At 37.9% G+C, this 15,197-nt stretch overlaps 2 protein-coding genes across 2 annotated transcripts in view; both read left to right on the top strand.

The window, feature by feature from the left end:
* SVEP1 (sushi, von Willebrand factor type A, EGF and pentraxin domain containing 1) overlaps positions 1 to 15,197 on the top strand; it is a 211,963-nt gene that overhangs the window by 15,944 nt on the left and 180,822 nt on the right. The window lies entirely within an intron of this gene.
* LOC113897648 (chromobox protein homolog 1) lies at positions 5,795 to 7,639 on the top strand. Its single transcript, XM_027550489.1, has one exon. It carries the CDS (start codon positions 5,963 to 5,965, stop codon positions 6,518 to 6,520), a length of 558 nt encoding a protein of 185 aa, XP_027406290.1. The 5' UTR covers positions 5,795 to 5,962; the 3' UTR covers positions 6,521 to 7,639.

The raw sequence follows: 15,197 nt of genomic DNA, 5'->3' as shown, positions 1-15,197 counted from the left end.
ATTCAGTGCATATTTAAGGAACATTGTCAGTGTTCTAAGCATGTATTTATATGAGTTGTTTAATTCGCTAGAGACTATACTATAGTAATTTTAAAAGTCAACACTTTTGAATGATGATGGATGTAAATATGACTACAGTCTTTGATTAATCACTTAAATATATACATATGATAAATCTTCTATGCAAACTCAGCTGTAAACCATTTAGGGTCTAATTACAGTTTTGTTAAAAATATGAAACACTTATATGATAACAAGTGGGAAGCTGCTGTATAGCACAGGGAGCTCAGCTCAATGGTCTGTGATGACCTAGAGAGATGGGATGGGGGAGCTGGGAGGGAGGCTGAAGAGGGAGGGGATAAATATATACATACAAGTGATTCACTTGGTTGTACAGCAGAAACTATACAACATTATAAAGCAGTTTTATTCCAATGAGAAAAAAATAAAGAGATTTGCACACAAAAAAAAAACCTGTAATGGCAATTAATGTAGATCTTCATACAAGTTGAAATACAGAGCAAAACAAAAATATTTTTTAAAAAAAGAAAAAATAAACTTCCAAATATCATTTATTTAGAATGCTAATAAATGTTACAATTAAATGTGTTTTTTGATAAATTTAGGCTGATTTAACCAAATACAGTACACAGTAAGTTCATGAACTGAGAATCTCCTCTCAACCTCCACCGTCTTTGAATCTCCCATGCGTCACTGCAGTTGATGTAAAATATGTCTGGCTTTTTGAAAAGTTGGGTTGTTCATGAAACCCCAGATATTTACAATAGAATGGTTAGATTCTCTGTGTGTTTAGTATATTCTAAAGGCAATGGCACCCCACTCCAGTACTCTTGCCTGGAAAATCCCATGGACGGAGGAGCCTGGTGGGCTGCAGTCCATGGGGTCGCTAAGAGTCAGACACGACTGAGCGACTTCACTTTCACTTTTCACTTTCATGCATTGGAGAAGGAAATGGCAACCCACTCCAGTGTTCTTGCCTGGAGAATCCCAGGGACGGGGGAGCCTGATGGGCTGCCGTCTGTGGGGTCGCACAGAGTCGGACACGACTGAAGCGACTTAGCAGCAGTAGCAGCAAACTCCTGCTAAGGGCTTCCCAGGTGGCTCTAGTGGTGAAGGAGCTGCCTGCCAATGCAGGAGACGCAAGAGACACAGGTTCAATCCCGGGGTTAGGAAGATCCCCTGGAGGAAGGTATGGCAACCCACTCCAGTTTTCTTGCCTGGGGAATCCCATGGACAAAGGAGCCTGGCAAGCTACAGCCCATAGAGTTGCAAAGAGTTGGACACAACTAAAGTGACTTAGTATGCACACTTGTACAAGCTCCTGCTAAGCTTTCCTTCATAGTTACTATTGAAATACCTGGTAAAAAGACATCTTTCCTGACAGCTTTGAATCATAAATAATGTGTTTCTACTTTCTCAGTTACATGTTTACACTTGAATTCTCTACACCATGTTTCCTAGCATTTGGTGATTTTTTGGAAGGACAGTTTGACCTGATAAATTTCCAAAGCAGTTTTTCTGCTGGACAGGTCTAGGCACAGCATTGAATTCTTCCTTTCCCTGGTAGCTCATTTCTTCTGTAGTCCATGTCAACATCCATTTTCCCCTGAGACTCACACCCATATTCCTCCTCAATCCTTTGTCCCCCTGCGGAGATTGTCCCATTCTGGATGGATTGTGGGTGGCAAGCCAGCGTTTCGGATGTATCATTTGTAGTCTTTCTCCTGGGAACTTGGACTCAGGCACAAAGAACTCTGAGAGAGTAGAACTTTTTTCCCAGTAGGTAGGAAACAGAGGTAAGACTATGCAGGGAGAACCAGAGGAATCCTGTCAGGGTGACAGAAGCTGAAACATGATACAGCATGGCCCCAGCAAGAAAGAGATGGAAGGGTGGAGGGAGCGGCCACCTCGGTCCCTGTGGCTTGATCATTCCTGGTTCCAGTTCTTCTTAAAGCCCATTTCCTCTCCTGGCTCTTAGGTTTGGAGAAAGATTTTTATATACTTCTAATAACCCCCCTGCTTTTCTCAGGCTAACTCAGTGGATATCAAATCTTTATTGACTACCAGGCGTGGTTAAAACACCCTTCATCGATTTTTATCTTGAAATAGTCCATATACCTTTAATTCAAGGGTAACCATTGAGAAATTTTACTGACTTCCATTTGCAAGTGCTTCTCTACAAATAATTTTTGTATCTTTTCCTTATTATGTAAATAATAGATCAATTAATAGTTTTAGGTGAAACAGAAAAATATAGCTATTATAGTTTTTGTCTTTTACTCTTTTTTTATATGTGTATGAGAACGTATATAATTATGTAGTGAAAGAATGTTTTTTAAGTTTTATTTTTAAAGCTGCAAATTGAAAATTTCCCCATACAGTAAAATTCTCCAAAAATTGCCTTCCTATTTTATCACAACTGAATTTTTAAGTATCACCAGTAAGTTGTCATTTCAGAACTTTGCAGTTAAAACAGTCATCCCTTGCATGCCTCTTTCTCAACGTTTCTCAATATTTCCTCACAATTTAATTCTGTTTCATCTGAAAAAAATATAAAATTTGTTAATTATACATTTCCATTTCTTGCCTCATTATATTAGACTTTCCACATAGAAGTAATGAGACGGTCTAGCCTTGTTATTAAATTTAATGAGAACGCTTCAAGCATGTTTTTGCCCATTGGTTTATTCTTTCTGTTATATTAAGTCAGTACCCTTGTATTCTTTGCCTCAGTCATTTGTAAAACCCTAAACTGATACCCAGGTATCATTCGAGGTTGCTTTCTGCTCTGACCACTTGATGTGAGCAAAAGAATAGACTCCTAATATCTCTGACTTTATGGGCTAACAGCTACTCAGTTATACTGTATGGACATTTAACATGTCAGCTGAAATCACTTTATAAGTTGATTGATAACAATGTTAATCATAAATTTGAATTTTTATCTTATTATTTTGTAGTAAATTAGCAGTTTGAGTGACATGTCATTTAGCCCTCTTTTGCTGTCATTTGGATTCTGATAAGTACACTTTTTGCTATCCACATTTTCTTTATTCCCGGCATGTTTTTAGAACGGATGGTGGAATTTGGCATTACTGAAAGATTGTTTGATCTTTTGTGTGTTTCTTCTGTTGATTTTTTTTACAGTCTGGATTAAGTCTACTACTCATCAACTCCCGTGCACACCATTTCTCAATTTGATATACTGTCCCAGTGGGTCCACTTTAGAATGTTTTCTGTCTGTGTTTGATAACTAAAGCATGTATGTGGGTGGAAAAACTCTGTGACCATAAATCTGAGATTAAGTTCTTCTTTGACCCTCGGGGTCATTTCTGATTTGGCTGCTGCTGCTGCTGCTAAGTCGCTTCAGTCCAACTCTGTGTGACCCTATAGACGGCAGCCCACCAGGCTCCCCCGTCCCTGGGATTCACTAGGCAAGAACACTGGAGTGGGTTTGCCGTTTCCTTCTCCAGTGCATGAAAGTCAAAAGTGAAAGTGAAGTCGCTCAGTTGTGTCTGACTCTTAGCGACCCCATGGACTGCAGCCTACCAGGCTCCTCCGTTCATGGGATTTTCCAGGCAAGAGTACTGGAGTGGGTGGCCATTGCCTTCTCCGCTGATTTGGCTAGACTTATAAAAAATAGCCTAAATCTTACTCAAGCCAACATTTTTTTTTCAGTCTAGAAAGCCTGAGTAAATAAGACTTACTATATATAATTGATTTTATATTACAGTATGAATAGCAAAGCTCAGTTACTGCAGAATAATCTTTCGACTAGTGCTTTTGTCATTGCTTTATTTTTGGCTTGTTTGTTTTTAGTGAGTGGTTCTGTTGTATCATCAAATAGAATGATTAAAAATCTGTAGCACAGTGCTTGGTTTATAGTAGAGGCTCCATACAGGTTTGGTGGATTAAGTTTAAACTGCAACATTCGTAAGATTTTTTCATTTCACAATTGCATAGCAAAATTACTGTACCAAAAATTTTGGCCTGTAATTTATTAGCTTATTTTGCATGTTGGACATATAGCTAGTGAAAATTAAGACATCTGCTTGTTTATTGTTTCATCCACTTATTTCATAGTTATTTTTTGATCTTCAGTAGAGTAAAAATATGAGTCAGCCTTGCAGTAGAGTATCTTGCTAGCTTGGGGTATGGCCAGATGTATGTGACTCATTAGAAAAGACCCTGATGCTGGGAAGGATTGAAGGCAGGAGAAGAAGGGGATGACAGTACAAGACAGTTGGATAGCATCACTGACTCAGTAGACATGAGTTTGAGCAAGCTCCAGGAGATGGTGAAGGACAAGGAAGCCTGGCATGGTGCAGTCCACGGGGTCACAAAGTGCCGGACATGACTGAGCAACTGAACCACAAATGTGTAAACTGTAATTATGATGGGGTTGGTGTAATGGAAGGTAGTGGAGGACACTGAGGTGGGTTTAATTTTTGTGAAAGTTTCACTGAGGAGATGAACTTTGATCTGGCTTCCAAAGAGCTGGTACAAGTGGAGATATTCATAGTGGGAGATAAGAAAGAGTTGTTTATTTCCAGATAGAACAAACAGAAGGAAAGCATGATATGGCTTAAAACTTCTTAATAGAATGATGTAGCAAGAGTATGGTGTAAGAGGTAGGTTGGGGAAGTAAAAGGGATGAGGTATGGAATGTGACTGGGAATGTTATTTAAGACTAGGTGATAAAAAGATTTGTAAAGAAATTTTGACTTTATTTTGTAGATGGAGGGAAAAATCTTGGAATTTTTAAACATGATTAGTTCAGTATTTCAGACCAAGAAGTTGGATGGCAGGTCAGACAATGGATCCAAAAAAAACCAATATCTGGTACCTACACCAAGCCGGGAACTCTAGGATCATGAGGCAGGTAGATGATACAGAGATAAATAGGTCTGGATGGGTTACAATAAGTGATCACAAAGAAGGCATCACAGATTGCTCCAAGGTTGCAGATTTATAAAATACAAGAGGAGGGAACCATTATTTGTTCATGAGAGGATATATTGAGTTTGAGGGACATATGCCATCTTCAGGCAGAGGTGTCCACTGGGCCACTCGAGCTTCACATTAGGAGTATGAGTTTATTTGAATAGATTTAGGAGTCATTTAGTCTATAGGTGAGACTCAAAATTCTGAGTTCACATGACATTTCCTAGGGGAAGAATAGAGAAAAAAGAAAGATAAATTTTGGAAATGATACAAAAGTAATAAATAGAGGTGAGTGAAACCCCGTAAATATACTACCAAGAGAGAGTTAACATTTTGATGTACATGCTGTTAGTCATTCTCATACATATGTGTACATACATGCATTACCTTTACACACACATGCACACTAATGTAATAAAACCATTATTTTTGGTTAGCTACTTTTTCATTTAATATTATTCAGCAATATTTGTATAAGGATATGTCATGATTGCCCTGTAATTTATAAACCAGTAATCTTTGGTTGAAATTTCATGTTGTTTGTATTTTCTGTTTTTCAAGTTATTCTCAGATATTCATCATGTTGATCACTTTTTATGAGTTTCCATGGTTATTTCCTTAAGATATTCTTAGATGTATAGTTGTAGTTCAAATCACATGACATTTTTGCAGCTATGGTCACTTTGTCACGCTGTACTCCCAAATATTACCAGTTCAGGTGGCATTCTCAATAGAAGTACTGTTTCCCACATATTTTACAACTTTTAACTTAAAAAATCTTTGACCAGGCATTTGCGCGTCGCCCTTCGGCCTGAGTAGACCAAGACAATGCTACGTGGGTTGGGTGGACGGCTGGGGGATTGGGCTGGAGAGGAAACATAGTAAATTGGGGAGAGGACGGACGGGACAGCCTGGGCGCTTGAACCAACGTAGGGAGGGTTGACGACTGCAAGACCCGAGCAGCGTCATCCTTTATACCAGAAAGCTGGCGGGCACTATGGGGAAAAAACAAAACAAGAAGAAAGTGGAGGAGGTGCTAGAAGAAGAGGAAGAAGAATATGTGGTGGAAAAAGTTCTAGACCGTCGAGTGGTAAAGGGCAAAGTGGAGTATCTCCTAAAGTGGAAGGGGTTCTCAGATGAGGATAACACATGGGAACCAGAAGAGAACCTGGATTGCCCTGACCTCATTGCTGAGTTTCTGCAGTCACAGAAAACAGCACACGAGACAGATAAATCAGAGGGAGGCAAACGCAAAGCTGATTCTGATTCGGAAGATAAGGGGGAGGAGAGCAAACCAAAGAAGAAGAAAGAAGAGTCAGAAAAGCCACGAGGCTTTGCCCGGGGTTTGGAACCAGAGAGGATTATTGGAGCTACGGACTCCAGTGGAGAACTCATGTTCCTAATGAAATGGAAGAACTCTGATGAGGCTGATCTGGTCCCTGCCAAGGAAGCCAATGTCAAGTGCCCGCAGGTTGTCATATCCTTCTATGAGGAAAGGCTGACGTGGCATTCTTACCCCTCAGAGGATGATGACAAAAAAGATGATAAGAATTAACTTTCTTGAATACCAGCCCCTGTCACATCTGACTGTGGGTTTCAAGTGGGGAAAGAAGGAGTTCTCCTTGTCTTGACACCATAAAGGTGGCTTGAGAAGATGTCCTTTGAAGAGCCAGTATAGTTTCTGTGCCCTACAGCAGCCCAAGGGCTTCAAAGCCGTTCCATGCTGTACAGTTTGCACACCCATCCCGGTGGAGGGGAAGGAGGGTCAGTGTTTCAAGGCAACCCGTTCTGAACTTTGCTTTAAAAAAAAGCAAAGGGCCTTCTATGAAGGACAAAACGCAGAATGGGATGTGGGAGAGCAAGAGGTACTGTAGATCTTCAAAGAGCATCTCCACAACCCACACAGCCTTCTTCCCGATAGTGTTAACTCTGCATTTTTACAGCGTAGCATGTGTGTAGTTTTTGGCTATTACTGGTGTATTATTTGGGGTGGGTGGGGTGGGGTGGGAAAGAAGGGAGATGGGTTAGGATCATTTTTGTTAAAATTTGGGGAAACGGTGAAACAAAGGAAAGAACAACTAATGATGATTGGGTTCTGTGTCCAGAATATTGTATCCTTTCAAAAAATGCCATTGGCAACCTAAATGAGGACTGTGAGAGACTGTTTAAAAGCTGTGAATGCCTGAAACTTAGAAGCCAAGGTATTCCCTGCCTGAGCTTAATGCTGTTCCCAACAAAGGAATAAGAAGCTACCAAAGCTGCCATTTGGGGGATGGAAACTGGTTGAGGAGGATAAGTCTTATTGGAGTGTATACACAGGCAGATCATTCTGTCTTAGAGGTGCTACTCATGAAACTGACAAGAAGACCCTTTCTTTTCCTATTGTGAAGTTACAAATATCAGCTTCTCCATCCAAGCCACTGGTGAAGTATTTAGGGAAGGGCAGAGAGTGGTATAGGAGGTAAGTGAGTAGGGAAAGACAAGGGCCGGTGCTCATAGGGTGGAAAACTCTTGGAGCCTCTGTTTTTGAACTTTGAAACCATTGGTGGCAGGGTTCAGTCACTGACAGCACAAGTTCAAGAGTTGAATGATTTCAAAAGCCCTGGTCTCAGGAGAAGATAAATATTCATACTGGGGTAGTGGTTCACTTTAAAACAAAACAAATTTTTTAATCCTAAGAACTAACTAAAATCCAAAACGCTGTCTTGAGTCATGAGATCCATCAGTTGTTGACATCATCTTGATCTGCATCTAGAACTCCATTGTAATTTTTAGGCGTGTGTTAGGTTTTTGTGAAAAGTTGTTTAAATGTAAACTTCATATCAACACTGTCAGTTTTTTGTCTTAATAAAACTATATAGATTTAAAAAAAAAAAAATCTTTGACCATTAGAGAAGTGAAAAAATAGTGTTTCTATGATTGAACTTTATTTTGGTTGTTAGTAAAGTTAAATGTTTTTCACACTTTCTGACATATAATTCATTATTTTGGGTCTTTATTTTGTTTAAAAAAAAACCTTTTGTTTCAGTTATTTTTCAAAATCTTTTTGTTTAGAGATATAGAGAAGTTTTCTCATATTTTAAAGGCCTTAATGCTCTATTTGATAAGCTTGATTTGATGAATATATTGTCTAGTTTTTCCCTGGCTTTCTAATTTTGATTTTTTGATACAGAGCAGAAACTTTAAGAAATGCAATGCTAATTATGGTTTTGTCATATTGCTCTGGCTAGAAATTTCAAAAAGATTTTAAATAAGAGTGAAAACGATTAGAATTACTGATTTGCTCCTTAATTGGGAAATATGCTGGGTTTTCACAGCTGAGCATGACTTACAGTGTTTCTTTGAGATCAATACTCTATCATATTACTGAGTTATCTTTTTATTTCTAATTTTTATTCATAAAAAAAGCAGAAAATTTTATTGAATGCCTTTTTAGTGCCTTAGATTATTATTTTCTTTTAATTGGCACAATTATTGTGTTGTATAATAGCAAAAGACTTAATTTTAGTCTACTTTTGCATTTGAGAAATGAGCCTTGTCGAATAAAGGACAAAGATCTTTTGAATCTTATTTTTTATATAGATTAACTTTATTTTTATTGAATTATATTTAATTTACAGTGTTTCAGATATACAGCAAAGTGATTCAGTTATGTTGTTGTTGCTGTTCGGTCACTAAGTCACGTCCGACTCTTTATGACCACATGGACTGCAGTACTCCAAGCCTCCCTGTCCATCACCATCTCCCGGAGTTTGCTCAGATTCATCCATTGAGTTGGTGATGCCATCCAACCATCTCATCCTCTGTTGTCCCCTTCTCCCGCCTTCAATCTTTCCCAACATCAGGGTCTTTTCCAATGAGTCAGTTCTTCGCATCATGTGATGAAGGTATTGGGGTTTCAGCTTCAGCATCAGTCCTTCCAATGAATATTCAGGATTGATTTCCTTAAGGATTGACTGGTTTGATCCCCTTGCAGTCCAAGGGACTCTCAAGAGTCTTCTCCAGCACCGCAATTCAAAAGGATCAATGCTTCAGCATTTAGTCTTCTTTATGGTCCAACTCTCTCACCCGTATGTGACAACTGGAAAAACCATAGCTTTGACTATACAGACCTTTGTTGGTAAAGTGATATCTTTGCTTTTTAATATGCTGTCTAGGTTTGTTATAGCTTTTCTTCCAAGGAGCAAGTGTCTTTTAATTTCATGGCTGCAGTCACCGTCCGCAGTGATTTTGGAACCCAAGAAAATATATCTGTCACTGTTTCCACTTTTTTCACACCTATTTGCCATGAAGTGATGGGTAGGATGCCATGAACTTCATTTTTTGAATGTTGAGTTTTATGCCAGTTTTTTTACTCTCCTGTTTCACCTTCATCAAGAGGCTCTTTAGTTCCTCTTCACTTTCTGACATTAAAGTGGTATCATCTGTGTATCTGAGGTTATTGATATTTCTCTCAGCAATCTTGATTCCAGCTTGTGATTCATTCAGCCTGGCATTTCACATGATGTACTCTCTATATAAGTTAAATAAACAGGATGAAAGTATACAGCCTTGTCATACTCCTTTACCAGTTTTGAACCAGTCAGTGGTTCTGTATAAGGTTCTAAGTGTTGCTTCTTGACCCACATACAGGTTTCTCAGGAGACAGGTAAGATGGTCTGGTACTCCCATCTCTTTAAGAATTTTCCACAAGTTGTTGTGATCCACACAGTCAGAGTCAATTATCCATATATTTTGTTTCTTTATTCTTTTTCAGATTCTTTTCCATTATAGGTGATTGCAAGATATTAAATATATTCCCCTGTGCTATACAGTAGGACCTTGTTGTTTATCTATTTTATATATAGTAGTTTGTATCTGCTAGCCCCAAACTCCTCATTTATTTCCAGCCCCCCCTTTCCCCTCTGGTAACCATAAGTTTGTTTTCTCTGTCTGTGAGTCTATTTCCGTTTCATAGATAACTTGTGTTATATTTTAGATTCTATATATAAGTGATATCACATGGTATTTGTCTTTCTCTGTTTTGAATATTATCTGTATTCAGTTTGGAAGTGTTTATTTGGAATTGAGCATCTGTGTTCTTAGGTGAGGCTAATCAGCAGGTTTTTACTCTAAAATTTGTACTAAACTTTATTAGTTTGGGTTTTTGACATTTGTCTCACTGCCACCAAGGTGGATTTCTGTCTTTCATTGCCTTTTTGCTTTCCTGGCTTTCTTTTCTTTTCAGATCCTTCTTCTCCTGCATATTTCTGTTTTCCTCTTAGCCTGCTCCCTTTCTATGACTTTGAGTTCCTGTTTTCAGGATGTTAAGCCTTTCTAAGTCCTACAGATACAAGTGCTGTTCCATCATGTTACTTTCCTCTCTTTTTTTTTTACTTTCTTCTTATTTCAGTATTAAATTTTGTATTCATCTGAATCTTCAAATTGATTTTGCAGGTCTTGAGTTGACAGAATATGTTTATGGGCCTACTTAGACTTTCTGTGTTTTTCCCTCCAGGGATGAGTCTGTATCTAGGCTTGACTTACATGGTCCAGAATTGTGGACACTAGCTAGATGTAGCTATTTAAATTTATACTAATTAAAATTAAATATATGAATCATTAAATTCATATGATTCATAAAATTATGAATCTGGTTCCTTAGTTGCAGTTGCTTGATTTCAAGTGTTCAGTAGCCACATGTGCCTGGAGGCTACTTTGTTGAACAGCAAAGATAGCATGTCAGCTATCACAGAAAGTTCTATTGGACAGTGCTGATCTAGACCCTCTGTTTCTAGGCACAGTGTGTGGTTTATTTTTAACCCTCAATGGCAACCCACTCCAGTATTCTTGCCTGGGAAATCCCATGGACAGAGGAGCCTGGTGGACTACAGTCCATGGTGTCACAAAGAGTCAGACACGACTGAGCGACTGACACTTTCTTCTTTCTTTCTTCACTAATCACTTCAATTTGTTTTATCAATAATAATAACAATAATAGCAAATGTTATAGCCATGTATTCCAACACTAATTTTACCCACTTGATCATTTGCTGCAAACACTTTGACTGGCTATACCTCTTCACTCATGGATGAGGAAAAGGACAAAAAACTTCTATCTGGTTTCTTTGAATTTTTTTGGTAAGTAAAATAAAAATAGAGTATAACATACAGATAAAGTTCAGGAATTCACTATGAAAAACAGAACTAAATCCTCGAAAGCATTTGTTATATGTACTTACCATATGTAAATAAAACACTGAAATGGTGATGAGAAATGAGATAAACAAAGGGGAGAAAAGAAAGCAAAACTGCCTGAGAAGCTCAAAGGAATCAAGAGAAAACTGTATGAAACAAAGAAATATTGTAACAAGAAAAATAAATGCAATGCTAGGATTCTTTTTTTAAAGGGCCAGTTTTTAGGTGATTTTTAAGAAGTTTTTTTAATTGAAATATAATTAATTTACAATGTTGTATTAGTTTCTGGTGTACAGGAAAGTGATTCCATTATATATATCTGATTTTTCAGATTACTTCCCACTATAGGTTATTACAAGTTATTGAATATAGTTCCCTGTGCTATACAGTAGGTCCTGTTTATTTTATATACAGTAGTGTGCGTATTTCAATCCCAAACTCCTAATTTATCCCCCCCTCCCCTTTGGTAGCCATAAGTTTATTTTCTATATTTGTAAATCGATGTCTATTTTGTAAACAAGTTCATTTGCATCATGTTTTTAGATTCCACATATAAATCATGTCATGATATTTGTCTTTATCTCCTTACTTCACTTAGTATGATATCTGTTGATCCAGGATTCATTTTTAATTGGAAGTAGAAGAGAAGCAACACTGCAAAACCAATGATGTGAAAGAAAAGCTTGAGACATTTCCACCAAATTCAGAAGGAAGTAGGATGAGATAAAAATAAAAGAATAGAATGTGTCCAGAAAAATGATGAACCAAAAGATGAATAACTTTTTTCCCCAGATATACTATTCACCAATGTAAAGCAATAAATGTTCCTTGAACTGAAGAATATTTGAGTATTCAAATTAAAAATGTTAGCTAAATAACAGATGAACCTTGGTGAAATTTTACAATTTGAAGGATGAGGAAAGTAGTATAAATAGCTTATGGTATTTTTTAAAAATTGAAGTATAGTTGATTTACAATGATGTGTTAATTTCTTCCGTACAGCAAAGGGATTCAGTTATACAAATGTATGTATACGTGTGTGTATTCTTTTAAAAATTCTTTTTCATTTTGGTTTATCACAGGAGATTGAATGTAATTCTCTATGCTCTCTAGCAGGACTTTGTTGTTCATCCATTCTATATATATTTCTGGTTTGCATCTGCTAACCCCAACTCCCAATCCATCTCTCCCTCACCCCCAACCCCTTGGCATCCACAGCTTGTTATCTATGTCTCTGAGTCTGTTTTTGTTTCACAGATAGGTTCACTTGTGTCATATTTTAGATTCTACAGATAAAGTGATATCATATGGTATTTGTCTTTATCTTTCTGACTTACCTCACTTAGAATGGTAGTCTCCAAATCCATTCATATTGCTGCAAATGACATTACTTTGTTCTTTTATGGCTGAGTAGTATTCCAGTGTGTGTGTGTGTGTGTGTGTGTGTGTGTGTGTGTACAGACCACATCTTCCTTATCCATTCGTCTGATGAACATATAGGATGTTTCCATGTTTTGGCTGTGGTGAATAATGCTGCTATGAAAATCAGATCAGATCAGATCAGTCGCTCAGTCATGTCTGACTCTTTGCAACCCCATGAATCGCAGCACACCAGGCCTCCCTGTCCATCACCATAGGCGTGCACATATCTTTTTGAATTACAGTTTTGTCTGGGGAGGTGCCCAGTAGGATTCCTGAATCACATGGCAACTCAAATTTATTTTTTTGAGGAACCTCTCCGCTGTTTTCCATAGTGGCTGTACCAATTTACAATCCCTAGGGTGTCTTGTTTGTACTTAATGTTTCCTAACATGGAAAAAAACATACGTGGAAAACAAGTTGAAATACTGGCATACTTTACTAATTTTCTGCTCCCTGGAGGAAGGTGGCTTCGATAGAATCATAATAGGTATCGATTCACAGAATCAAATTTTTCTTAAAAGATGACTTATAAGTTTCTCCAGTTGCTGTCTTCAGTCAAGGTTGGCCACAGGGAGTAATTGCAACTCAGGTTGTGCTGAGGTTGGTGTTATATCTACATGTGGTTTAATTAATGGAGCCCAAGGGCAAATATTGTACCCACGTCAGCATTGTTGTAACCTCTCTTTTTCTTTCAAGATCATTTTTCAAAGCAGTTCTCTTGTGGTCTAACTTGGAGGGTGTGGGGAGAGGGGATTGCAATCTTGTGTAATGGTGATGGATCTCGGGTGTTAGAACAAGGTTACACAACCCTGCATTTTTATCATTCTAATGACTCTTACTGGACAAGGGAAGCTTACTTCCCTGCCAGATATTTATACAAACTAATCAGAGCTTGATACAATACAGATGGTGATAACCTTTCGCTATACAAAGTTCACATTGAGTTTCTTGTTGGCCACAAAGGGTTTGCCTCATTCAATATTCTGGACAAAAAATTCCATTTCTTAAATGCTTTTCAAAGGATTGCAGATGATGTAAACTATTTCAGGAACACGAAGAGGAGAATCAAGAGTTGGTCCTCTACCACATTCCACCAACATTACCACAGATCTATTTACTTCTTAAATCTGTGGGACGAAAAAATGTTTTTATTGAATTATGTTCTTATTCAAGTATGATGAAGCCCAGAGATTGGGGGAGGGGTAAATTATTTTCAGTAAATCATCCACTCCCCCACCTCGATCGTTAAAGTACATTCCAAACCCAGATCTTGTGTAATTCTTTGCTTGGACTTCTAGGCCTGCTATTCTTCTTACTATTTTAAGCTTAATATATTGTCTTGCCAACAGATATAATGGTTCCCGTAACAGCAGTTCTGTGCAAGAAAAGAAAAATAGAATCACAGCTTAAAGAGTTTTATACATAATAAGTAGTACAGCCAGAAGTCTCTGCAAATCCTAACCTGGATATTAAGGAATGTTATTGACAGGAGTTAAGATTAATATTGCAAGATGGTATTTGTGTCAGAAGGATGATAACAGCACACAAAGAAAGCTTTATCTTTTTTGTGCAAACCTATACAACATACAGCATACACACATACACACACACATGCTGTATATTCCCACTGCTCAATTAAGACCAACCTACTCATGAACTCTCTCCAGCAAATCCTCGAATTTATCTGCTTCACTTATTCATTCATTCATTCATTCATTGAATAAATATTTATGAGCGTATACTCTGTGCCAGGCACTGTCAAGAATATCAAACGAAAAAAAAAAGTTTACATTGTTTCCTCTTCTCCTCGCCATCACAATTGTCACTTTTTCAGTGTCTTGTTTACCATTCATTGTCACAGCCTTATAGAAGGGAGAGAGAAGATGAGCAAAAGCTTTTAGGGGATGTCCATAGAGGTTACGTTATGATTTCCATGTGGAACAACTCAGACAGACTTTATCACTTTAAGTAAAGGGCAAGGGTGGTGTAAACACAACTTGCCCACATTTTGACGAACTAGAGCTAGGGGTTACCCTTTGAAACATATGTATAACTTTAAAGACACAAAATAATGTCTCACTTTATGCCATCCAAAACAGATAATTGGATTTTTCCCAAGAGGTGACACTGAACTAAAAAATGTGTGTGTGTTTCAGTTTATTTCAGTTATTATTTATACTGAGAGGACTTTTTGCTTGAGTTGTGTGCTGCTGCTGCTGCTGCTAAGTCGCTTCAGTTGTGTCCGACTCTGTGCGACCCCATAGACGGCAGCCCACCAGGCTCCCCCGTCCCTGGGATTCTCCAGGCAAGAACACTGGAGTGGGTTGCCATCGTAAGTACACACACACACACACACACACACACATACACACACATATATATGTATCATACTTGATATATTTAAATTCAACTCCAGTTATTATTTTTACTGATACACTTCTTTGGCCAGAAGGATAGAAGGAACTTTCTTCAGACTGGCTTCTGATTCACTTTGTTGTGTCTTCATAGCATTTAAGTGCTTCTTTGCTTTCTGTCATGACAGAATATTCCAAGCTCATGTTGTATATTTCTTGACCTGAATTAATCATTTGTTCAAGAATTCTTGGTTCCTCTCAGTGATAAATGGTCAGGGT

This window comes from Bos indicus x Bos taurus, chromosome 8, assembly GCF_003369695.1.
Source record: "Bos indicus x Bos taurus breed Angus x Brahman F1 hybrid chromosome 8, Bos_hybrid_MaternalHap_v2.0, whole genome shotgun sequence".
NCBI lineage: Eukaryota > Metazoa > Chordata > Mammalia > Artiodactyla > Bovidae > Bos > Bos indicus x Bos taurus.
This window is presented reverse-complemented; position numbering and strand designations above follow the sequence as displayed.